The sequence below is a fragment of the Peromyscus maniculatus genome, chromosome 7 (assembly GCF_049852395.1).
Source record: "Peromyscus maniculatus bairdii isolate BWxNUB_F1_BW_parent chromosome 7, HU_Pman_BW_mat_3.1, whole genome shotgun sequence".
NCBI lineage: Eukaryota > Metazoa > Chordata > Mammalia > Rodentia > Cricetidae > Peromyscus > Peromyscus maniculatus.
Window position 1 is genome coordinate 51094174 of NC_134858.1, and position 26759 is coordinate 51120932.

Genomic DNA, 26759 nt, shown 5'->3' on the forward strand with positions numbered 1-26759 from the left:
TGAGGGTTTTTAAAAAATCAGACGTCTTGCGATAATCATGGGAGATTTTATAGAAAGCAATGAAGAAAAAGTAAGAGGGTAAGGAATGGTGATACATGCCTTTAATCTTAATTTAACTGATGATGGAGGCAGGTGAATATCTGAATTCCAGGCCAGCCTAAGCTACACAGTGAGTTCCAGGTCAGGCAGGGTTACATAGTGAGAGTCTGTCAAAAATTAAATAAATAAATAAATAAATAAATAAATAAATAAATAAATAAATAAAAAGATCTTACTCATTAAAGCATCATCAGACCTTAAGATCAAGGAAATCTCTCAGCCATAACACCTTCTAAATTACACCTGGCTACTCTGAAAGACAGTAATTTATAAGCAATTGTTTGTCTTTGACATTCCACCCACTCACAGATTTGCATATCTTAAGACCCATAGAGCACAAAGACATCCGAATGAAACCCACTCTCCATTACTGTAGAATGATATGTAATTTATTCATATACCGACAGTTAGGCAGTACTCAAAATTCATTTAAATAAGCAAGTGATTACACAAACATCTAGTAATACTAAAATCGATAGTCCCAAAGTATAAAATACCATGGGTATGAAATACCATGGTAAATACTATTCAACAGACTACGATCATAATTCCAAACTAAATCACATTTTGAAGAAGATGATTCTTAGCAGTTTGAGGATAATTTCATTTTTTTCTTCTCCCAAGCAACTTCTTCCACTGTTATAAGGATGCTAATTTCAAGGAATAGTGCATGGTATCATTGCTCGGGTTTCTGTGTTGTAACACGTTTTCTTGCAAAAAATTAAAAATATTGCCCCTCAACATAGAAAACAAACCAGTCAGCCCCCAACCCCCTAAAGCGAAGATGCTTGAATTGGGGTAGTGCTAACTCTGGGTTCAGCAAGGGGCAGGCAGTGAGAAACCCTTTGCAGCCTTGGAAAGATATGGCTCTTTTCTGTAGCTCCAAGCATCATACACATATTTAGACATCCAAGCCATGAAGTGATGGGGATAAAGTAAGCTTCTATCCTGACGACTGCGACACAGTTGCAACTGTGGTTACGTTAGGCTACAGGTCTGCAGGGTTTCACACAAGGACGGCTCCTATTTAAGCTAATTTCTTACAGCCTCATTCCATTTTGGTGAAGTGCAGCTGTATGTGCAGGAAGAGTTTGGCTTATCATGTGTCTGTCTGCGTTATTTTAAAGTCTTACACTTTCCCAGAATGAGGTCCAAGCATGAACCCAGTGTGAGAAGCTAGCCGCAGTCCTGATGAAACATTTTAATAAATAGGAACACAGAATGAGATTCAGTTAAATCTCTTTCATACAAATTACAGCTAGGGAATTATTATACATTTTTAATATTGAATGATGAGGAGGAGGGAAAAAATCTAAAAAAATATAAAACTTTCTTCATACCTGGGTCAAGGACAGATGTTAACACTGCATAATGCCACAATCTGAGCAGTCACTGGAGGGCAGATACTCCAGACATCGTGGTATTTGGGGGATCTTGGAATTATGACCAAGAGATGAAAATACTGTACCAAAAGGCATGCATATATATATATATATGTATATGTATAATCACTATGTGCATTCGGTGTGTGAGCTGTCACCTAAGCAGAGATCTAAGACAACAATGAGGCAGTGTTCTGAGGATCCGTTGAAACCGGCGTGGGCACTACATGTTGATTAAGCCCTCAGATGCAGCAAAATGTGGGCACAGCGCCATGTCTGGGTTCTGTAGCTGTTTTATGATCCTCTTGCGGAATTTCTCCCGCACGCGATTAAATTCCATTATGTCCATGGGGTCCTCCTCAATCCAAAACTTGTGAAACTCGTGCATCAGATAGCCTGTTAGGGACAAGACAGTGAGAAGACCGCAAGAAAACAGTCCTTAGCCACCTTCCAAACCACCATGGAGGAGTCAGACCGAAGCATCAGTCTCCATGGAGTTCACAGGAAACACCAAGATTTCAAGTATGACCAGTGGAGTAGAAGCTGCCAAGCTGCCTATTCTGTTTCCTCTTTTGCAGCTAGTATCAGAGACATTTTCAGCTCCACAAAGCAGGAGGGCAAATCAATTCTGTCACCTCTTGAATATGAATCACACTGGGAACATACTCTCTTTTCTTAATTTTTTTTTTGTTTGTTTCTGAGTGTTGGCCTGTTATGTATGGCTGTACACCACATTGTGCAGTTCCCTTGGAGGCCAGAAGGGGCACTGGATCCCCTGGAACTGGAGTTACAGTTGTGAGCGCTACTTGGGTGCTGGGAATCCAATCTGGATCCTTTGGAAGAGCAAGCAGTCAGAGCTCTTAACCAATGAGCAATCTCATCAGCTCAACTTGGATTTTTGGTTTCCTTCCTTTCTCTCTCCGTCTCTGTCTCTCTCTCTCCCCCTTCTTTCAAGGCAAGGTTTCTCTATGTAGCCTGGAACTTGCTCTATAGACTAGCCTCTGCCTCCCAAATGTTGGGACTAAAGGCATGCATTACAATGCCTTTATTTTCAAATATTTCAAAAATATTTTCAAATTCTTAAAATTATGTTTATTTACCTATGCTTGTATTCAGGTATATAGGTGTGTGCCCATGTGAGTACACATGTGAGTGCACATGTGAGCACACGTTTGTAGAGGCCAGGGGATACTATTGGGCATCTCTCTCCATCTTACATATTGAGGTGGAGCCTCTCGCTTGAACCCAGAACTTGCCACTTCAGTTAGTCTAGCTAACTAGCTTGTTCTGGGGGTCACCCCTCTATGCCTCCTGAGCACCGTGATTGCGATGGGCCGTCATGTCTGCTTGGTATTTATATGGCTTCTGGGAATCTGAGCTCTGGTCTTGCTTGCAAGGCAAGTGATTACCCAGTGAGCCACCTCCCCTCCCCTGAACTTATTCCAAAAGACCAACAATGACTCCTTCATCCTCCCTCCCAACTAAATCAACACAACGATCCAGTCCTTCAAAAGTACTCCACTCTGCCCTTTTTCCTCTTGGTATTCAATTTAACTAAAATTTTAAATTGCCCCAACACATCAGACAAATGCATTTAACCATCTAGTATGAGGCAGTAAGAACTATAAATCAAATAAGCTATACAGACTCGTGATCAGTTTCATGTAATTGCTAATAATACTTCCTTCCAAAGTAAAATTCCATATTCAAAAGCTTTTGTGTCTCAAAGTTGATGTTTATGAACACTCTGGAGTGGAAATGTTCTTGGAATAAGTGTTAAGCATTTGAAGGAAGAATCTGTTTATTGTTTATTTTTCCTTCCCCATTTCCCCTCTCTTCCATCAAATTGCTCGTTTTTACACACATCTAAAATAACTGAAATGTGAATACTTCCTTTAAAAGAAAGTATTTTATTTGTTTGTATGTAGTAAACCCCAATGCAACTGCAGGTCTCTCTATAAATTAGAAAAAAGAAAAAAGAAAAAAGAAAAGAATCCCAGTTTAAAAAAAGAAGTGAATGCTATACGAGTTGTTCTTTGTTCTAACTTTAGAAGGTGCAAGCAAATCCAGACGGAATGCTGGAGAGGATCCTGGTTGGGCTCTCAGAACTTCTACTTTCGTGTATAAAGAGAATCTAGGAAGAATGAGCAAGGGAAGAAATGCGGAAATAGAAGAGAACTGGGAAAAAACATACTCAATGGAACAACTAAGGAAACAGCTTTTCTTCTGGTAACTAACAATGTGTGGAAATAGCTTCAACATAATTCTACAACAGTTTTAAAACATCATATTTATGTTTCATTATAACACAGTATTGGAGGTGTCCTTTCACAACACACACTGCTTGATGATGACCCGTTTACACAAACACACCTTCATTACTCCTCTCACAGCATATGTAGGCACACTTAGACACTTCTAAGAACTCAGTCACTCAAGTGTAGGAGAAAAGGTTGATGGAGTAATTATTTTACATTGATTTTGGGTTGTCTATTCTGTTCCATTTCTTCTCTCTCTCTCTCTCTCTCTCTCTCTCTCTCTCTCTCTCTCTCTCTCTCTCTCTCTCTCTCTCTCTCTTGACAAGGTCTCTCACAGCCCAGTCTGCCCTTGAACTCATTGTGTTACAGAGGACCTTGGACACTGATTCTCCTACTTCTACCTCCCAGTGCATTACCACACCTGGTTTATGTGTGATTAGGGATCAAACTTATGGCCGATGTGTGCCAGGAGAGCATTCTACCAAGTGAACCACATCCCCATCCCTATTCCATTTCTTCCAGGGCAATGGACAAGACTGCTTCTTAACATTTCTAATGGAGGCATTCACTCCCCTTATCCAGCTGGCCTTGGGGCTACACAAAAGTTGACTACTAGGAAAACTGCAAATCAGGTCCACCATCACGCCAGGACTGTCTTCTCTATTTCCACTCATGCTACCCTTGGGTTCCCTGAGGGGGCCCAAGGCTGAGTCCAGCCTTGGGCATCTCTAGGAGCAGCACTGGAGTGACACAGATGAGGGGATGATTTGTTTTGTTTTGTTTTGTTTTGTTTTGTATTTTTAAAAGGCCGTGGTATGGAGTCCTGGTTAGTTAGTCTTCAATGTGTAATCCTCCTGCTTCAGCCCAAGATTCTTAGAAGGTTCCTGGGTAGGAAGCTGTTGGCCTGTACTTCATGGAACAAATCTAATCCTTCTCTGACACTTGCAGTGTGCTTTGTGCCCAGCACGCATCTCTTCTCCAGGTTAAGCGTCTGGCCTCTCCATCACAGCTCATGTGCAGTGTTGGTCCTACTTGCTTCAATGTGTGATGACAGCGCTGTCTCTTCTGACCCCTGCATCTTACTGGCCCACAGGAACTCAACCCTCTGTCCATTTCAGTGAGTGGAAAAAGTTCCTAAAACATCTCAGGAATAGCCTGGGGTAATTTGTTAAACATGCAGATCCACCCAGATTCAGCCAGATGAATCTCTATCTCTGAAGTTTAAAACCTAAGATCTAGAAGACTCCATCTTTTTACATCCCTCCCTGGCCTCCTTCTAGGAATGTTTCAATTGATATGGTTATAAAAGAAATAAATGAGAATTCATAATTTCTTCTCTTCTTAATATATAAAACACACATATACTTTTTCCAACTGGTCTTTGAGCTCAAAAAAGCATACTTGAGTTGTTTTGCTAGGAGAGTCAGATTTATATTATTATGAATTAAAATCATCCATGATGCATTCATCTCATTGGCATACTTCCATTGACATCAATAAAACAGGTACTGTGGAAACTAATTTTTTTTAATTTGAGTTTTTGATGTATTTATATGGTACAATGTGAAAATTTGGTCCATGAGTGTGATATGGACTATCAAATCAGAATATGTAGCATGTTGATCTCCTTTTAATGAATAATTTAATGAATATATTAACTTACACATAAAGATGCCCACTTTCCTACAGTGTGCAGACACCCTGGCATCTGACTCTGAAGGGGATGTAGTATATCTCAGAGTTCTAGGAGAACTCAGACACAGTTGTTTCCCTCATTTTTCTATTTGATACACAATTGCAGAGGACCATCTTGGAGGGTGGGGGAGCTTCATAATCTGACACCATTTTCATGGTACTTCCTTGATAAGCACAAATGTAAACTGTAAATCCTGTAAACAGATTCCCTGGGACTCTCCCTATCTTATCAGGAAAATGAGTAGAGACCATATAACATGATTGTAATAAAAATACAGAAATGGTGATCTGGCTTCCAAAGTACATATTATAATCATAAAACTCCACTCATTTATGTATTATTACACAGCATTCAAATATTCATTGGCCAGTTGTCTGGTCAACCTATCTACCAATTATGTATGTAACAGATACACTGTTGGGCACTGAAGATGGAGAAAAAGGTAAGAGTTCTCATGTTTCCTAATTTTCTGTCTCTTGGAGAGAGAGAGAGAGAGAGAGAGAGAGAGAGAGATGGGTATTTAATTTCTGACAATGATTTGTTAGCTGAGAACGCTAACAAAGGAGTGTGGAAAGGGAGGGAGAAAACGGAGTCAATCCATTGCTTCTAGTCTTCAGTTTCATTCATGCCCCAGTGCTGTGGGTTGGCCAACCAGACTTTATGTCTCTACCTTACAGATGTGGACACTGGGTTCAGCCAGGAAGCTCAAACAGGGCATGCTCACACAGTTGACAGCGGAAAGCCTGAGCTGAAACAGGCGGTCTTCCCATCGTTGCTACAGGCTGCTTCCTCTGGTGCTTATTTCTATGTTAACGGTTCTCTCTCTTGAAGGTCAAAGAACAGATAATCCGCTCTGTCTTTTGTGCTTGTCCCTTCCTTAACTTTACCCCATTACAGTCGGGCTGTGTGTTCAGTGGAGCTTTAGATTGGCTGGCATTTTTGCAACAACAAGCCTTGGCAGCGCTACGTTCACTGACTAAGACTGTAAAGTCAGGACGATAGAGCCATTACATTCTTATTTCCTTCCCTCTAGATGAAATACTTGTTTTGAATACTAATTTGGCTTGCCATCTGAAGCCTGATGCATATTTATTGCTGCTCAAATGTGTCTTGGTTTTGCTTCACTGCACCCTGTTGCTAGAGAGCAGAGACATGTGCAAGGACACAGATAATTGTAAGAACATCACAGGGGAGATTGCAGAAGTGACCGTGCCCACTGGAGGGGCAATGAATCCAGGGCATGGTTCACCTCTTCTATGTTCACCCAGTCTCTTTGACCATAACCTAATCCGTTGGTGATTGCTGCTCTTTCTGAAACCCGAAGAGTGTCCTGGAAAATAAGATACACTGCTTCATGCTTACGTATCTGGGCTAGGACTCTCCTGAAAAACCTATCAATTGGGTAAGGCTAAAACATTTCCAGATCAGCTACACCCTCTTTTTCCCTGAAAAGAATATCATTCAGTATTATAGTTATCTTATCTGTCAGTCCATCCATCCATCCATCCATCCATCCATCCATCCATCCATCCATCCATCCATCCAATATATAGTTACTAAACTCTCTACTAGGCTGAGCATTTAGCAATAACAAAACATCTCATCCTACCCTTAGATATCAATTCTTTTCAGTTTAAACACGGGAGACGTCGGTTGCTGTGTGGTTCTGATTTTTAACTCCAAGCAGATGAATCACGAGTCTGGAGGCAGAGCCCTTCTAGCCCATCAGAGCTCTGTGGCTTCTTACAGGAATGCCCATTTTTTGTGGCTTTGAATAGATTTCCCCAAAAGAATTTACCTCCAGTTCGCCTCAAATTAAACTCATCCTATTTTCCCTTGCAAGAGCGTCCCTGATTTACCCAAGAAAGATGGAAACTATAGAACAGAGCAACTTACAAAGGGCTAACAAAAACATAGTGCAAGAGATTTTGTTTGTTAACAGCTATGTTCATACTCTCCAGCATGGCTCAAAGCTCTTCAGGGTCCATTCCAAATTCTTCTCTTAAACTTCCTGCATCATATCTAACCATACCCTCTCAGTATCGTATCTAATCGTACCCTCTCTACTATACTGTTTGGATCTGCTGTACACTCCCATCTTGTGGCCTGTGTCCTTACCACTTCTCTGGCTAGGTCCCTCAGCACCCATTGCTTTGTGTTCTGCTCTTCAGCCTTAGGTTTTCACTGAGAATGGCATTTGCTTTAGGGAGCTCTCTCTGCTTCAGACTCAGTGGGTGATGACGGCCATATGCCTTTGCAGTGCTTTAAGAGTATGTTGTTCTTAATGGTTTCAATGCCGGTCTTCCTCAGGATAGACCCTGATTTGCAGTAAAATCCCAGTGATATTTGTTGGGAATGGAGTTGTTACAGGAGTGAATATAATCACCCACGGGTCAAAATGGGAGCTATAAAATGTCATGTGAAGACCTTAGATTTTCTACTAACAAGTTATAAAGTAAATACTTTGAATATTGTTTTCATTTTTGCCAGTGATCTTGCATTGTTCAGCATCAGATAGTTTAATACATTTTAATGGGAAAACGAAGCACCATGAAGGCAGTGGCCTCTCCTATCCTAGTCCTTGCTCTAAAGTCGCTCTGGCTGAGCCTTCTGACTGCCAAACTCTATAGCCCCACGCATGCTGCATTCCATTTCTGGGCTGTTTTCTAAACCCCTATTTACAGAAGATACAGGTCTAGGCCCTGTTCACCAGCTCAACCATACTCAGTTCCTTACTGTTTTTTAATCTAAGACTAATTGCCTACTTTGTTCATTTACTTAGTTTTCCATTTAATTTAACCACAAACTACCTTCCCTAAGGATGCCAAATGCGTCCTAGATGTGTTCAACCATGGTAGATGTTTGCTCAGTTTCAGAGCTTTGTCAAAATCCAGATCGATTCTTCTGAGCCTGTTGTGTGGGATCTGCTTTGGGAGGGCCCCTTTCCCTCACCTGAGGATTCCCTTCTCTTTCCTCCCGGAAAGACTTCCTGTTGTCCAGGTTCATTTATTCTTTCTGGAATTACTCTCTTATTTTGTAGAAACATCATATTTTTCAGGAGTTTCCTTGTCAAGTTATGGAGAAGCAAAATATTTAAGACCTTGTATTTATAAAAAAAAATGTCTGTCCTGATACTCAATACTCAGTTGATAAGTTAGCCTGGGAATATAATTTGAAATTGTAAATCATATCCCCTTTGTGCCATCTTAAGTTTCTGTAGTCATTATTTCATTGTGTTTTGGAATAAAATGCTGCTCTGGAGAAGTCCAGTGTATTCTTGATTCCAAAGATATTGTGTGACAGTTCTAGAAATTTTCGGCATCATCTCTTTACAGAGTCGTAGTATCTCACAGTGATACAGACTTTGGTTTGGTAGATTTGAATCTATTATGTGGGTGCTTGGAACTTAAAATATGAAAATCTGCTCTTCAGGCCTAAAGTTTTATCGCATTTATTTATTTACTTTACGTGCGCGCGCGCGCGTGTGTGTGTGTGTGTGTGTGTGTGTGTGTGTGTGTGTGTGAAGAAGTCAGAGGACAACTTGTAGGACTTGACCCTTGCTTTCCACCATGTAGGCCTTGAGGATCAAACTCAGATCTTCAGGCGTGGCAGCAAGTGCCTTCACCCACAGAGCCATCTTGCTGGCCTGATTTTTTCTTCTTGATTTATAGATTTGTGTCCTTTCCCTGAGTTTCTCCTTTTTGTGACACCCCCCCCCCACTTCAGATAGGAGATGTCTCACAATGGCCCTTTCATGTTTCAACCTTTATTTTTTTTACTTTTCATCAATACCTCTTTGACCTACTTTCTAGGCAAGTCTTTCAACCTTACTTTCTAATCTTCTTGTGAATTTCATTTCTGTCAAAACATAGGACCTGGCAGTCAACACAGGCTGTCTTTAGAGTTGCATTCTTCAGTGTTAAGCTGTGCTAGATGAAAGGGAGACAGACATAGTCAGACCTGAAGTTGACACATTGCATATCACATAAGAGCCGAGAAAAAGAAAAATCCATGATGCCCAGAAATGTAAGCGTGGGTGTTGAAATGAGAAAATAAACAAACAATGAAGTTAAACCCAAAGGAACTTCTTCCCAGGGCCTAGCGTAGCTTTGACACAATGATTTCTCAGCTTTGACCCTTGTCTGCTCTGTAGAAATCCATACTGAAAATTAAACAAGATACTTACAGAACGTTTGTTGGAAGTGAGACAGTGTTGGTGCTTCGGGGGCGATGTTGTAGAAATGGGTTTTGAGAGCACCACTCACGAGCAGATTATATGCCAGATCGGTGATATTGATGCCCACAATTGCAAAGGAGTACCTGCAGGCAGGACCCACAAAAACAAAAAATGTTGCACATGAGAGACATAAACACTTCAAAAATTGATACCTGAGTTCTAAATTCCTTTAAACCATCAGAGTGGCAAGCCATCTATCCATCTCTATCATATCAAAGTCTTGTCCTCTAAATCTATCACAAAGTTTTGGTAGCACATGCTAAGAGAACTGAGAGTCCACCTGCTTTGAGTTGGTGATTCCATTTCCAAACATATGCTAGGTCAGTGTTTGAAGTGGACAAAACTTCATGCATAACAATATTTATTACAGCATTATTTATCATGGCAAGACATAGAAACCACTCAAATATGCTCAAAAGACTCCTAGAGAAATTAATTATGGTAATTTTTGTGTTTATTAAATTATGATAATTTTATAGATAACTAAAGTTGCATTCTTAGAGACTTTAAGGCCTGTGAAGAACAAGCCAAGATTTAGTATAGGTGCACATGGGTGCAGAGAGAAACATCTAGAATGAAAAGCTGTAAGTTCTTACTATGGGTATGCACAAGTGATAGATGGGCTGATGGATTGAGTTCTGGTCTTCATTCTTGTGTTTTTCTAAATTTAAATTTTATGTGAGAAAGATTTAAGGTATTACCACAAAGTATATTTTATGTCCCTCTTCTACAGAGAAGGGAATAGAATTCTTAAATTCTCTCTGTTTTTATAAATCCAGTATAGAAATATTTTGAAATATATTTTGAATAGGCCATTAACAACATTTATTAAATTGTTTGTTTACTTGTTTGTGTGTGTGCATCTGCTCTCGCACGCGTGCGTGTGTGTGTGTGTGTGTGTGTGTGTGTGTGTGTGTGTATGTGTGTGTGTGTGTGTGTGTGTGTGTGTGTGTGTAGGTCAAGACATTGTAGCATCTTTCCTTCTACATATAGGTTCTGGGGATCAAACTCAGGTCATCAGCCTTGGTGGCAAGTTTGTTTACCTCCTTAGCCATGTTGTCAGGTATCTAATGTAAAAATGTGAAACAATTTTAAAATTTTATTTCATTATTTTATGAGTATTGATGTTTTGTCCACATGTATATCTGTGTACCATGTGAGTGCCTAGTACTGATGGAGGAGCTTTGGTTCTCCTGGAACTGTTGTTAAAGATGGTTGTGAGTTATCATGTGGGTGCTGGGAATCAAATCCAGTTTTGTTGTCCCTGGGCTAGGGCTGACAGTCTTCATGTATGATCCCACACTTACCCAATTGCTTTATCCATCCTTTTCTTTTCCCATTCTGCTTTGCTGAATTTGCTGAAAGAAAGAATGAATAAATAAATGAACATTTAATATTTAATTTGTTCTTACTCCCTTTGGATGCGTATATTCAACCAATAACTACACATAGGGATACATGTAACTCTATTATTACACTAATCGGTCTGAATAGATCACTGCTAAAGGCAGTAGTACAAGCTTGGTATGATAACACCCCTGGAATCCCATCAATCCCCATATGTATTGTTGCTTTTAGAGTTGATACATTCAAACTGATTAGTGTTAGGTAGCGTACATATACATACAGGTAACAGTTTTAACATAAGCCAATGCAAGAAGACGTTGAGTTCTAGGCCAGCCTGGGCTACATAGTAAGACCTTGTCTCAAAAACAAACTTTAGCATTGGTGCTGCATACGATATTTAAATTCATCTAAGCATGGAAAAGGAGAATTTTCTAGAACAGATGGCAAATGGCACACTACAAACGCTCACAGAATACCACAGCACACAGTCACAGAAACAGTACATAATGAATATTTAAACAAATGTGCTTCCTACTCTGTGAATGACCAGCTACGATGCCAAGTAACTGCTGGAATTCATGTTAAAATATCCCACCTACTTTTCAAAGTATAATTTCTAACCAACAAAGGAAACTAAAGAGACACCAGGACAGTTTTGCCTCTAGAAGATTCCTTTTCAAAATGAGTTGAATTGCATGTGAAATTGAAAATTTTTTCTAAGTATCCACTTTCTCTTTAACAGAGCTTCAAAAGTCAGCAGCATGTCTATATGTGTTAAATGAAATCTTATGTCTATATTTGCTAAATGAAATCTTTGCATTTGAAATACAAGAAAAGGCCAAGTGGCTTCCCCTCATTTGATAACTTATAAGATAGCCCCCAAGCAAACAACAGAAATTGACAGGCAGAATTCTCTTAAAATTACATCTACCTTTATCCCTCAAGTTACTTCAGGACCCCATGAATAGTCACAAAGGCAGAAATATATCATGCTTGCTGAGGAACAGCTGGGAGCATGTCCTTAGTACATATACTCATGCCTCGCTGTTGAATTCCTGAAATGTGTAGGGTCTGATAGAAGCTATGATGTTACCATAATGGGTCAAACTATACCTCCTTCAGACAATTACCTAAGAAATAGATGAGAAAGAAATCAGAATGTTTTCGAGACATTCTGATTCACACTTGGTGACCTTCACCATCAATTTGAAGCAACTAATACAAAAGCTTCTTCCTCTTTGACTGGATTGTAGCTTGAGGGATACCCTAGGTTCCCACACAGCACACACATGAAGGTCACCCTCCTTAAGAGTGGTCCACAGACCCTCAAGGCCTCTCTGATGGCCGTTGAAGGAGCCACAATTGTGGAGCCTCTGTCTATTTTCCCCTTTCTTGAGGATGGCTCACTGACAAAATTAATCTCCCTTCAATCATTATTCAAACAATATTTGAAGCTTATTGTTACTTTCCCAGGATCATGGAGTATCCATGACTCCTGGTTCTGATCCAGGAAACACCACTTGGAAACACATGTAAACTCTCAGCAAACTTTACTTAGGAGGGGTTCAGAGGCTCCACAATGCAGAACTATGCAATCCAGAAGATACAGTTGAAAAGTCAAAATAGCTTGAGTTTGAGCATGCAATCTATCCAGAAACAGCGAGATGATTTTGATGTTTTTCTTGAAATGAATAAAAGTAAAGGAGATGAATTTTTAATCTCATAAAAGACTGTAAATCTAAGTCTGGGAAAGTAATGTAACTTAATGAACCTTAGTCAAATGGAGCTAGGAGGATATAGTAATGTCAGTGAAATAAACCCAAGTCAACTGATTCCTGAATCTTAAGACTGCTACAATAAAACTCTAGGTGTATTTAGCCAGTAATAACTAAGTGCTATTAGGTAGGGGACAAAAAAAATCTACTGGGATCAGGACAGTAAAATAGGAGGAATTCTCAGAAGAGCCACTGACTCACACATTAACTCCCATTTATAGTTAACAAATTGGAAATACACCAGTCAAGGCTAGAAGTGGTGGGGCACACTTTTAATCCCAGCTCTAGGGAGGTAAAGGCAGGTGGATCTCTGTGAGTTTGAGGCCAGCCTGGTCTACAGAGTGAGCTCCAGGCCATCTATGGCTATGTAATAAGACTATGTCTCAAAAAAATATTAATCAAAGATCAAATTTTCACTATGTAAGAAAATTCACAAGTAAAATGTCCCTTGAGGGGATTAGGTTATGTGTGTGAGATGGTCACCTCTCTAGGGAAGGGATTAAACATCCCTCAACTGGGTATAGTTCTGGCTTTTTGACTCTTTCATTAGATTAGATCAATCTGGCTTTTAGCTAATAAAAATGCAGCCCACAAATAATCAACCATATCAGATTAAAATTTGGTGAATGTTTGCCTTTGAAAGTGTTTTTCACAAATCTATTTATTTTAGAAATTCTTATCCTATTCATTCTAATACAGAATAAAAACAACAAAACACAAAAGCAAAGAAAAATACCTTATTTCCTCTTTAGTGATATCCCTTCATGTGTTCAGTCAAAGAAAAGAAATCAAGTAAACATAAATGCAAATGCAGTTTTGAACTTTAAAACAAAAGAGCTTTAGAAAGTCCAGCTTTCTCTGTGGGTCTTTGTCTTCCAAGCTTCCTGATGCCCACACCACACTCTCTTGTCTCTGAATTCTTTCCTCCATATCCGGCCCTCCACGCTCACCTTTTAATCTTCCTAGACACTCTTGCCACACATCTTGCTTGAAGGGCACCTCTCTACCTTGTTAGTCCTGACGTGAGTATCTGAAGTATTAACCTTCCTGTTTAGCGCCCATCAAAAGGGCTAGCTTCCGTCAAAAGGGCTAGTTCCCAGTGAACTGGCTCTCCTGATAACACTTCTCTATAGATCCATGTGGGAAATGGTATTTTACTGATCCCCCCAAAACAAAACAAACAACAACAACAACAACAACAACAACAACAACAAAACTAACCCATCTTTTATTTGGAGCAATTACCTGCATTTTGGATGAAGAGAGTCAGAGAGGACCTGCTGAGCCACTGTGGCATCCCGTTCTGCAAAATATCTGCAGGCAGAGGGAAGAACACCATGATTTCACTGTCTGCAAGACAGCCACCCTTATCTGGTGGAAGGCCACTTGGCACCCAGTGGTAGACACTGGCATGAGCTCATCACTCTTCCAGAGCCAACAGACTTGAAAACTTAATTATGAACTTCATTACTACCCAGAGAGCCAAATATATAATCAAGCATTATAGATAAGGGGTCAGGTGACTCAGTGATGGGAGCCCCCCCCCCCAGAAGCCTGAGAGAAGCAACATGGGGGAAGGGGAGAGAGAACTCTAGGTTCCTTCCCTTCCTTCCCTTCCTCACCTCTCCCTTACCCCCTCTTTCTCCCTTCCATCCTTCCTTTCTTCCTGTTTTTTCCTAAGACAGTGTGTCCTGCAGCTCAGATTAGCACTGATCCCAATTAGATAGACAAGGATGAGTCCTGACCCCTTGCTTCTGTTTCCCAAGAGTTAGGATTACAGATGTGAGCCACAATGCCCAGATCAAATGCATCTTTCTTAGAAAGCAGTCTCATTGTATTTGAATTCTTGATGATTAGAAAACATCTCACAGAACTTAGGGATGTTAATACAATGAAATTGCTACCTGGGAGAAATTGGCAATGAACTTTCAGAATAAACGTAAAAACTCACACAACCTCAAAAGCACTTCATAAAAAGTATTTAACACAAGCAATAATAAAACTATAACAAAATTGCTAATATATGTCTATATAATTTATTACACAAATATAAGGAGGGGGATACAGGAAAATTCAAAGCAGCAATTTTAGATTTGTTTATTTTGTGTGTCTGTGCACATGTGTTGGTCAGAGGAGAACTTAATGGAGTCAGTTCTTGCCCTTCGCTATGCAGATTCCCAGGCTCAAACCCAGGCCACTGCATGTGGCAGAGGGCAATTTTCCCTGCTGAGCCATTTCAAGGCCCAGTATTGATATTTTTTATAGGTACATATTGAAATATGAGAGGCGAAATGGCAAATAGTAAAGGATTTTTCATTAACTTTTTTTGTCTAAAAATAATGTTGCAATTTCTGAATATTGAATTCAGATGATAAATTATATTCATCAATATAAGAGGGTATGTTTTTGCATATGCTTGAAGTTTTTCATAATAAAAAATAAAAAAAAAACATATTTAAGAGCCGCTTTAAAATTTCTATGAAGTCTGTTGAAATACAAGTTTTAAAACTGTATGAAGCCAAGTTGCCCCTTAGAGGATTAAATGATCTTGTGGCATCTTTTGGGCAGTGGCTTTTGAAAGTGCTCACTCTACTATGCCATTTTAATGCCCTCTGACCAGAGAATTGCTCTAATGGTTAACTAGTCTTTATTTTACTCACTGTAAATTATAAAGTCCCAGGAGACCCATTCCTCGGAAATCCGTTTTCGGATCATCACCTTGGAAACCAATCTCACACCACTGCTTAGAAATCCGAGCTTCCAGTGGTGTGTTGGGCTTCAGGAACTCCCATAGCTGCAGCAGAAGAAAAGAGAACCACTGTTGGGTGTGCACACACAAGCTTCCTGTCTTATTGGTTCAGATGCTGTGAGCTGCATTCTGACAAGGGGAGTTGCTGTGGGATGTCTTTCTGTATGCTGTGAATATGTGTTGCTCTGATTGGTTAATAAATAAGCTGCTCTGGCCTATGGCAAGTCAGGTTATAGCCAGGCAGGAAATCCAAGAGAGAGAGACAGGAAGAAGAAAGGCAAAGGCAAGAGAGATGCCAGCCGCCACCCAAGGAGACTCAGGTAACACCACAGTACACGAGGCAAAACATAGATGAATAGAAATGGGTTAATTTAAGATATAAGAGCTAGCTAGAAAGAGGCCTGCCTTAGACCATACAGTTTGTAAATAATATTAAGCCTCTGAGTGATTATTTTATAAGCAGCTGTGGGACTGTGGGGTTGGACGGGACTGGAGAAACCTTCTGACTACAGGGAGTTGCAAAAATAAGTATATGCACATATATTACAATAGCAGTTCTCAAAGGTGACCCAACAGGGTTGGATGATAAAAAAGCAAAAACGTTACTTCATAATAAAAGCAAGAGGTTATGGGCCTCTACGCTCATCTCAAGAGTGAGCTGTAGAATGCTGTTATGGAGCTGTTGTTTTGAAGGCAATGGAATGCATACATGTATATCCCAGTGTTTTAAATCTTTATACTTTTGTTCTTAACCAATGAGATAAAGAGATAAATAATATCCTACAACAAGGCTCTCTTCAGGAGAAGGGGGTCTCTAAGATATTTAAGACTACAAAAGAAAAGCAAAGTGTTAAGGTCACCTCTTGTTCAACTCCACAGGAACCTTTTTCTAACATTCCATTAACATGCTTAGCATGAGCACCATTAATAAAAAACATTTCTTAGGTCTCACCTGCGACGGAAGTGAGAGCAAATATCATACAGCTAGATAAAGAAACATCAGCAGTGTTCACGAGTAAGCCTCAAAACACAACATCATCTTGAAGAGTCGCCTAAATTAATTTCATTCAAAATCAACATTATACACTTCTCTGTTTTATACATTTAGTTTGTTTTCCGTAGAGCACTAGGTTTAGCACACATCATGATGATAGAGATAGGTAGACTGATGGCAGGAAATGTGAGCCATGGTTCTGTATAATACGTAATGCTTAGAGGTGAATGCAGCTCTGAACCTCCTGACTCGGGTGCTGGGAATTGAGTTTGGGTCCTCTGGAGGGAAGAACAGAAAGCACTCTTAACTGCTGAGCCATCTCTCCAGCCCCACAAATATTATATAAATGTAAACATTATATTTTATTTCTTTGTGTGTGTATTCTGTGTATGTATGTGTTAGTGTGTGGTGTGTTTGTGTGTGTGTATGTGTGTGTGTGTGTGTGTGTGTGTGTGTGTGTGTGTGTGTACATGTGTGCACCTGTCCATTTGAGTGCAGCTGGAGTTTGGTCTTAAGGGTCTACTTCAATTGCTCTTTATCTTATTTTATGTTTTTAACCTGGAGCTCACCAATTCATCTAGCCTGGCTGGCCGATGAGCTCCAGCAAGCCTTCTGTCTCTGCCTTCCCTGGTTTGTGGCTGCAGAAACATGCCATCCCAGTTGACTTTTGTAGGGCGCTGCAGATTCAAACTGTAGGTCCTCATGTTTTATAGTAAGCACTTTGCCAACAGCCTTTCTCCCAAGCCCAAAGATTTTGTTTTCTTCTGACTATTTCAGAAATGGTTAACCTTCCAAATTTTTATTTTATATTATGGGAATTTTAAAGTTTCAACAGAACAGTAATGTACAGTTATCTTCCTTTATTGTGAATTTTCATGTATCAGGCACAGTGTAAAGTCTAATATTTAGTAGCAAAAACCACAGAGGTAAAAATTTGCAGTTCAGAGTTAGAGATAGCTCAGCAGGTAGAGTGCTGGTTACCCAAGCATGGCGACCTGAGGTCGCCTCTCAGAATTCTGTACAAAAGCTTGGAGTGGTGGGTCCTGCCTCGAATTCCAGTTCTGAGGATGTAGAGGGAGAGGAGAAACTCTGGAATTTGCGAGCTCTAGGTCTATGAGAAACACAATCTCCAAAAGCAAGGTGGATGGACTCTGAGTAGTGACACCTGAGGTTGACTTCTCACCTCTACAGTCACATGCATAAATGTGCACATGTGCCCCACTTGTGTGTGCCCCCCATCCTGCAGTTCATTTTCATATATTGTGGTTATTATAGATGTGACTCTAATATTACTTCTTAATAAGATACAATATCTGTGTTGGTGTCACAGCATGCCACTTCAACTTATCTAGAGGTATAGAGACACAGAGATATCGGGCATGGTGGTATGTGCCTGAAATCATGGGACATGGGAGGTAGAGGCAGGTGGATCCAGAGTTCAAGGTCAGCCTGGTGACACAGTGAATTAAAGGCTAGCCTGGGTTAGCTGAACTTATAAACTGGGTCAGCAAACTCTGTGCAAGATCTCTGTAGCTACTTCAGGCAGTGAGCTGTGTGTGCTCTGCAGCAGTTTCTTCCTTTTGTCTTTGTAGTGGGATCGCCGCCTGGGACAACAGAAACACTTGCATATGGTTAGGTGACCATAAAACACTAATAAAAATGGGTGGTGGGCCAAATTTGGCCCATGTGTTTTTGCTTGCTGACTCTTGTCCTAAACAATTTTGTGATGTAGGAAGCAGGGGTATCATCACACATCCTAAAAATGGGGCTTGAACTGGGGCAGTTATACACCAGCCCTGGCCAGGCTCTGCGGATACAGGGGTAGACTCGGCACAGCTTCCTCTGAAGAAACAGTGCAGTGCTGTGATGGGAGCGCTTTCTCAGCCTCGGGTTTCTCACCCTCCTCTCCAAATGGAGAGCACATCAGCACAAGGTTACTGTGAGAATCAAAATGGAGAACTCTGCAGAGTTTGTTAGTGACTGGAACACAGCAAACATTCAGCAAGTGTTTCATTATTATGACTTTATTGTTCTTGTAATTGGAATTCAAATGCCTAGAAGGGTAGAATAAAGATCTCACCTCTGTGTATTTGGGGAAGCTAGAGACTATTTCAAAATCCAGTGAGTATGGATTAAGAAAGCCAGGTGGCTTCTTCTGTGAGGACAACAAATAGCAATGGGAAGAGCATGAGCAAATTCCTGGCACGTGGTTGTCACAGCCTGGCCTGCGTTGTGGTGCAGTCCTCCGTATGTGATGGATGGGGATGCAGCAGATAGAGCCGAGAGAGATGCATCAGGAAGGGGCTGCAGCGCTGCTCTGAGCAGTATGGACTCTGCTGTGGTGCTTGGGAAGTTTGAAGGTGTTTTGATTTGCTGGAGAAAACATCTTGCCTATCGCCCAGACTGGCCTTTAAGTCGCAGGCATCTTTACTTCAGCCTCCCTGGTGCTGGGATTCAGGTGTCTAGGGATGTTAATCTATCTTAATGGCTGGACTTGTCTCATAAAAACTTCTCTGTCAGTTAGAAGATGGAAGGGGAGCTGCTAACGGCCAGATTCAGGACTGAAAAACCGTAGCGGCCACGCTGGAGAAGATGGTAAGAACAGGAGCATGGGCACGGACCCACAGGAGACATTTCAGTGAGTCATATGGATAAGAGTTCAGGATTTCTGTAGGTGCAGATCATGTCCCGATTAGAGTTCAAACCATGTAGGGTAAAAGGGAAAAGCCGGTCATAAAAGGGCTGAACTCAGAGCCAGGCGTGGTGGCTCACACCTGTAGTCTCAGCATTTTGGAAGCTGAGGCAGGAGGATAGCCACAAAGTTAAAGACAAACTTGGCTACACAGTGAGTTCAGGACCAACTCACAAAAACATAGTGAGCTTTTGTCTCAAAACAATAAAAAGCAAAAAGTGCCAAATCTGATGGTAAAGAGATCTGGCTTTATTATTTCCTAGCTATGTGATAGTCAGACAGACAGCCTAAACTAAAAGAAATGTAGTTTTCTCACCTCTAAAATAATCACTACCCTGACTCCTGAGCCATGACATCAGAATGATAGTATATACATACTCAAATCATAACCACTGATAAACGTTAACAGACTGATCCAGAGGTTCTCATCCTTCCAAATGCTGTGGTCTTTTAATAGAGTTCCTCATGTTGTGGTGACTCCCAACCATAAAATTGTTTTCATTGCTACTTTATAACAGTAATTTTGCTGTTGTGAATTGTAATATCAGAAATATCTGATATGCAGGATGTCTGATATGTGACCCTGTGAAAAAGTTGTTTGTCCCCCCAAAGGAGTCGTGACCCACTGGTTGAGAACCACTGAAGTCATCACATGTGTCTGAAGTGAGTGCATTACACTGGCTGAGATAAACTCAAAGTTAACAAATAGGATTTGGATGCCTGCCATGGGCCATCTTTAGCTGTTCTTAACACACAGCTAAGCGTGATGGCTAATCTTGGTTGTTACTTGACCACATCTGGAATGAACAGAAACCCAAGCAGCTGGGAACGACTGTGAGGGATTTTCCTCGGGTGGATTACTTGAGATGGGAAGACCCATCCTAAATCTGGGCCACACCTTCTGTGGCAGCCTCCACAAGAAGGGCATGGGAGAAGGATGCTTTTGCTTCTGCCTGCTTATCCCCGCTCTCACTGGTGAGTCCATCTGTCCTGCTCCTGGGCCTTTCTAGAACCACCAGTTCTATCGGCTGCTTCAGGACTTCAACACAGACTGAGAACTGGCAGCTCTCTGGGAATTCCCTGGCATCCCATGCCCCGGATTGGAACTGATGAGGCATCCAGTCTTGTGGATTAAACAGCCACAGGCTCCATTAGGAGACAGCCATTGGTGGGCTACTGGAACCATAGTTGGTAAGTCACTCTAATAAACCCCCTTTTAATGTATATATGCATCCTGTCAGTTCTGTGACTTAAAGAACCCTGACTGATACACTAAAGAATTTCAGTAAATCATGCATTCACCCCCTATTCCCCTTTTCATTGGACACCTACTATAAGCCAGCTCACACACCAGACAAACCACATAGCAAGCATCCAAATACCATTAGCTAATTTTGAGTTTAATTTCAGCCATTGTGAAGCATTTCAGACACGTCTAAGCAGGCTGTTAATTGTACTGATTCATTTCATTTTTATTCACCTTGATCCTAGCTATTAAATCATTTTGATGAGTTTGACGGCCTCCATCAGCAAATGGTCAGGGCGACCGACAACAGGAGAAGGTAGAACTCAGCTAGAAAGCTAGCTAAGGTTAACAGGAGGGAAAGAGAAGAAGGCATGCTATTGCCAAGAATGAGGTTTCTTCAGTTTTTAGTGATCACCTCAGATCCAGCACTAATTAGTAGTGACAAATGAATCACCAGCTTGAGTACTTGCATACACAAAAACATGCACTCTTTCTCACAAAATACGAGATGCGTTAAAAAACAATTACATCTGCTGACATTTTCAGTTAAACAAAGGCAAGGCAGACAAACCAATGCTTCCTTCTTTTTTTTTTTTGAGATTTATTTTTAATTACGTATATGTGTGTATTAGTGTATACACTTACAAGACTGCAGGTGCCTGAAGAGGCCAGCAGAGGGCATCAGATCCCCTGGCACTGAAGTGATGGGCGGCTGGGAGCCACCACTTTCTGGGCACTTTGCTCTCTTGCCTGGGCCGTCTCTCCAGCCCCCCCCTCTCTCTCTCCTCATTCTGTCACAGCCTACTTGAAATTTAGGAAGAGAAAGAGACGTACCTGATGCCAGTGGAGGATCTATTTTCAGAAGTGAAGGTCTAAAGCTTTCTAATTTAGTTAGTACTTCCAAATGTGGGTCTGAATTTTATTCTTTGGACTTTATTATCTCATACTTTGGTGTTTTGTGGGAAGTTTCATGGCTGTTTGATGATGATGCAGCATCAGCACTCATAGGATTTGAAGCAAGGAGTACTTACAAGTCCATATTACTTTCCTGGCAGTCTTAATGTGCCAAGTATAAACCTTTACCTCCTCTTTGAATATTTGCCAAGTCACATGAATAAATAATCAGCATGAGGATCTCGGGTAATTTCCCCAGAGGGCTATTGCTGAGGCAGAAGTCAACATCATTGTCTTTGATGTGTATTAAAGTCGTAAGTAAAAACCCCATGACACACTGACAAATGCTGTCTCGTTTCTCCTGTAGCTTTCAATACATTTGAAACAATCCAAACCCGAGCCAAGTGTGAAGTGCCCCTCCCCCACAGAAATAACCTCTGATGTTTTCTCAGACTGTAAGTCAACTGGCTTTAAAGTTAATTTCTCATATGAGTTTTCTGATGAAAAATTTACCCCCAACCGGCAAGAGAACTCAGCCTGGCCAATCCGTCACAGCGCCCATGTCCTACTCATCTTTGTATCCTCAATGTACAGAGAATGCCTAGCCTGAGCGCTTGGCAGCCATCAGGTGATGTTAGGGAAGGGACTCACCTTCAAAAGCATCTCTTCGTGCTGAGGGTTGTCGGAGTCGTAGGGCTCTCTGCGTAGTTTTTCCACATCTGCAATGAGGTTTCTGTAACCCACAATTTGCAGAAGGCAAGCCTGAAGAGAGATTCCCAGCCTAAAGTACAGAAGAATCCAGTGTGAGGAGAAACAGACCCAGGTGCTGTTGGCATTTGCTCACCTGATGCTTGTATGAATCATAATATCAGAAATATCTGATATGCAGAGTATCTGGTATGTGACCCTTGTGAAAGGGTCATTCAACCCCCAAATGGTCAAGACCCACAGGTTGAGAACTGCTGTTCTAGAAAAAAAAAAAAAAGCCCTATTCTTTCAATTCCCTCTCACGGGGTATAGCTTCTGATTCATATGGTACACATTCTGCTGTGAATGCATATGATGTTGAATATATCTGTATCTATGCATATATATGTAACAATATATTTTGGTTTTTTGAGACAGGGTTTCTCTGTGTAGCTTTGCGCCATTCCTGGGACTCACTTGGTAGCCCAGGCTGGCCTTGAACTCACAGAGATCCACCTGGCTCTGCCTCCCGAGTGCTGGGATTAAAGGCGTGCGCCACCACCGCCCGGTAACAATAATAATTAAAGAAAAGGAAGACAAGAATTTGAGAGGGATCGGGGGCAGAGCATGGGAGGGCTGGAAGGGAGGAGAGGAAGGGGGAAATGATGTAATTATATTTTAATTAAAAAAATAAAAATTAAAGCCAATTTTTAAATTTTAATAAAGATTGATTTATTAATTTGTGCGTGTGTGGCTGCGTGAGTTTATGTGCAGCCAGAAGAGGGCATTAGATCCCTTAGAACTGGAATTATAGGCAGCTGTGAGTTGCCATTTGGGTCCTGAGAACCAAACCCAGGTTCTCTGCAGGAGCATTAAGTGCTCTTAACTGTTGAACTATCTCTCCAGCCCATGAGAAGATTTTAAAACTTAATTTGCTACATAATTAAATCAACCTTAATGTCTGAATGAGGCAAAGGCACAGCCTCCTAGCTCATGAGACTATAGAAAGATGCTGTAGAGACTAGGAGGAAATGGAGTTTTTTTGACTGAGCTCCTGGATAGATCAAGAGCAGCGCCTAGCATACTCTGTAATTCCCTTCAGCTCTGCCTCCATCTTTGTTATTAACAGTCTTTCTCAGTAGTGACTCTGAAGTCCTCATGTACATAGATCTATGAGACAGTTTGATTGTTACCAACCTTAAGCTGTCTCTAAATATACCTGCATTTAGAATTTTTTCTCCTTAATGTCTTTAAGGTCCAAATTTTACTGAAAAATTGCTGCACCCAGTGGAAAATATAAGGCTAATTTTAAATGTCACGAACATTGCCAAGTGCATTTTAATACTTCCAAAATGAGAGGAATAAATTATAAAGTTCTAAAGTATTCATATAAAAACTATCTCTTCCTCCCACACACGCCTGTCTTCTTGACAAGCAGGTAGGAACTTTCTCCAAGATTATCAGCCCAGCATGATGGATGGAATATTCATGAGGGAACTGAAGGAATATTCTAGATGGAGCAGAATCAGTATAAACCATTTATGATTTGAACATGTGCAATTAATGTAAAGCACAGAAATCAAGTAATGTCCTGTTGATGACCGTCCTTCTTTGATCTCACATTTTGATATTAGCTTGCACACCCCTTTTTCCCATTCACGGCCAGAGGGACACAAGCTTACAAACCAGAAGCCTAAGGTCACTGCTATTTACAAACACGAAGCACCTCTGTTTTACTTATTATTCATCTGAAAGTCAAGACACTGCAGATAATTATTTTTAAAGAGAGAGGGGAGGGGGAGAGAGACAGAGAAAAAGAAAGAGAGAGAGAGAGACAGACAGACAGACACAGCTATATGATTTGTGCTTTGTATTTCTCACATGCAAGTCCAATTCTTACTGTGGGTTGATGTCGGGGTTAATTTTTTTCAGTTCCATGATGTCGTCAATAGTCTTTTCGATGGCATCGGGGTGGACACTCACTGATGTCTGCAACAGCTGGAGAACACCTTTCAGTCAGCTTCTCTCATTAGCATCAGTGGCTTGACTAAGGCCTCCGGGGACAGAGGCTTCAAGTACTGCACTTCCGTCTGGAAGTAGGTGCTAAAAACAGACTGATGGAGTGCGTCCCGCGTTCCCACAGCTGGGGTAGGGCCATTTTCCCAGTCGAGGTATTTGACATAAAGCAGGCACATTCAAGCTTTGCGCTTTGCCTCTTTCTTTGCCTTGTCATTTGTTTTAAGCTATTTATATTACACTGGTATAGTTTCTTTTTCATCTGATAGAATGAGGCCCTGGGGACATAGTCTAGAAGTTGCCAAAGTTAAAAGAGGATAAGATAAAATTACCAAAAAATTTTGCAAAGTAAAGCATATTTTTCTCTTATGTAGATAGTCAACTGTGTACTACTTTAAAAACTATTTATTTTTTTCTATAGGTATGGGTCTTCTGCCTGTGTGTATGTCTGTGCATCATGTGTGTGCAGTGCACTTGGAGGTCAGAAGAGGGTGTCAGAGCCCCGACCTCAGACTGGAATTACTGATGGTTGTGAGCCCATGTGGGTGCTGGGAATCCAACTTAGGTTCTCTGAAGAGCTTCTAATCACTGAGCCCTCTCTCCAGCCCCGAGTACTATTTTTACAGCTAATAGAGTGTCTTCCCTTATTTTATTGGAAAATCTCAAGTATAAAGTTAGGTGGTTTGATTACCGTGGAAATACTAGGTAGCCAATGCTGCTATTACATTTTTTTTTCCTTTTGAATTTTTGAGACAGAGTTTTTCTGTGTAGCCCTGACTGTCTTGGAACTCTGTAGACCAGACTGGCCTTGAACTCAGAGATCTGCCTGCCTCTCCCTCCCAAGTGCTGGGATTAAAGGTGTACACCACCACCACCTGGATATTATATTCTTATTTTATGATTTAAGAGGTGGTATGAAATAAGTCAATTCAACACTAGACTAAACTTTACAAGTCTGCCTAGAAACTGTCATATATGTAAAAATGTACGTTAGCCATGAGCTAACCACTTTCTGTTTACCTTAGCTTTTTGTTAGTGATACAGTTTGGTTCTTACAACTTTAATTTTAGTTTTTATTGTCTTAAAAAGTATTTTATTACATTGTGTACATATCTGTGTGGGGCACACACACGGCACAGCGTGAGCGGAAGTCAGAGGGCAGCCTGAGAAGTCAGTTCCTCCACGTGGGACCTGGGGACCAAACCCAGGCTTGGTGGCCGCCATCTTTACCAGCTGAGCCGTCTCGCTGTTCCACAACTTTTATGTTTTATGACTGAGGTAAGCCCCTCAGTGAAAAGTTACTGAAAAATAAGGAAACTATTTATTTACCTTGCTTTTCGAGTCCCTCAGCGACGTTTCTGTTAAAGCAATTAGCACACACACAAATGCCATTAGATACAATGAGCTATGAGTGTTTGAATATTACTCACTTAAATATTATATTGCATTCTCAATCCCACCAACTGTGAATTCCTCCCTCCCTCCCACTCCTGGCTCACCGATTTTCATGGTTCTTGAAGCTCCAGGCTTGGTGCTGTAGCAAATCCTTTGCAGTTCACACCTTCCTGTGAGCTTCCGCATTACGAACTTCATGCAGCGCCACAAAAATTTACAGTAAAAATACAGGCACACCTGGATCAACATCCTGTGGGGAACAAAAGACAGCGCCCTCCCCATAGAAAGCTGGCAGAGAAGAGAAGGCAGCCACCACCAGCAAGAAAAGAAGCCGGGAAGAGAACCAACCGTTAGATCTCAGCATCCACAGGTGTTCATCACTCCACTCCTGAGAGGGACAGTCACCATGGTTACACAACTCCAGCCAGCGGAGGGGAAAACCCTGGGGTTCTGTTTCTCCCACCTTTGTCCAAATATTTTGGAAACCATTCAGTGTTAATATGGCCTCTGCCTGAGACATAGGGTGGGGGTGGCCCCTCTTGCCTAGATGAATGGCTATTCACCCTCCACTTGCCCACCTCCCACCCCCACCCCGCCTCCATTAATTCCTCAATGCCCTCCACTCATGCCCACTACCAGCATTTTCTCCTTTCCTGTCTCCCTACACTGTCTTCCTCTGCTCTTCTCTGTTGGTTGTGTGGCTACTGCCTTCCTTGCTGACCAATCCCAGCATGCTTTGTTCTGCCCGAAGGCTTCCTTATCAATTTGCAGAAGAGGCATTTTTGACCTTTCTTTCTTCCTCCAAGAGGACAATGTTCTGTGATTTAAATTTTTCAGAAACTTTATGGGAGTCTTTTCTGGACACCATGACAAAGCAACACATTCTTTACCATACATCCCAACTCACTCCAAGCATGCATGTATTCACATGTAACTGAACTTGTGACTTTGTTTTTTTATGTATTTTTTGATTTAGAGATGGAATTGCCTGCTACTTTATGCTATTGTTCAGAATCTCACAGTGACTCGTGCTTTAGAGACAATGACAACCTGTCACCCGGAATGTTCTGTTCAGCCCCTCTTCACATTGTGTTCCTAGGAGACGATTATTCTATTACTTCCCATTGGTGTCATTTCTACGAGTTTTTTTTTCCTCAAATGTTCTCTGATTCTCTCTTGTTCCAAAATAAGGTGTTTAGGGCTATTTGGATCAATTACAGTGGTTAGCATCCTTAACAATGTGACTCATTTAGTTGGCCGATTAGTCAACTAATTCTTTGGCTCCATTCATG

At 41.1% G+C, this 26759-nt stretch overlaps 1 protein-coding gene across 2 annotated transcripts in view; it reads right to left on the reverse strand.

Moving 5' to 3' along the window:
• Window positions 1–463: 463 nt before the first annotated feature.
• Window positions 464–26759, reverse strand: part of Elmod1 (ELMO domain containing 1) — a 57852-nt gene continuing 31556 nt past the window's right edge. Inside the window, exons 3-11 of one of the 2 annotated variants that reach the window (XM_042280951.2) lie at window positions 25572–25717; window positions 25402–25430; window positions 23957–24054; window positions 22021–22150; window positions 15455–15588; window positions 14040–14108; window positions 10980–11030; window positions 9622–9755; window positions 464–1877 (exon numbers count right to left, since the gene is read on the reverse strand). In XM_042280951.2, coding sequence (XP_042136885.2) covers window positions 1705–1877; window positions 9622–9755; window positions 10980–11030; window positions 14040–14108; window positions 15455–15588; window positions 22021–22150; window positions 23957–24054; window positions 25402–25430; window positions 25572–25717 — 964 coding nt within the window. In that variant the 3' untranslated portion in view covers window positions 464–1704. Of the gene's footprint in view, window positions 1878–9621; window positions 9756–10979; window positions 11031–14039; window positions 14109–15454; window positions 15589–22020; window positions 22151–23956; window positions 24055–25401; window positions 25431–25571; window positions 25756–26759 lie in introns of both variants that reach the window. The other variant, XM_076576288.1, reaches the window with a different exon arrangement.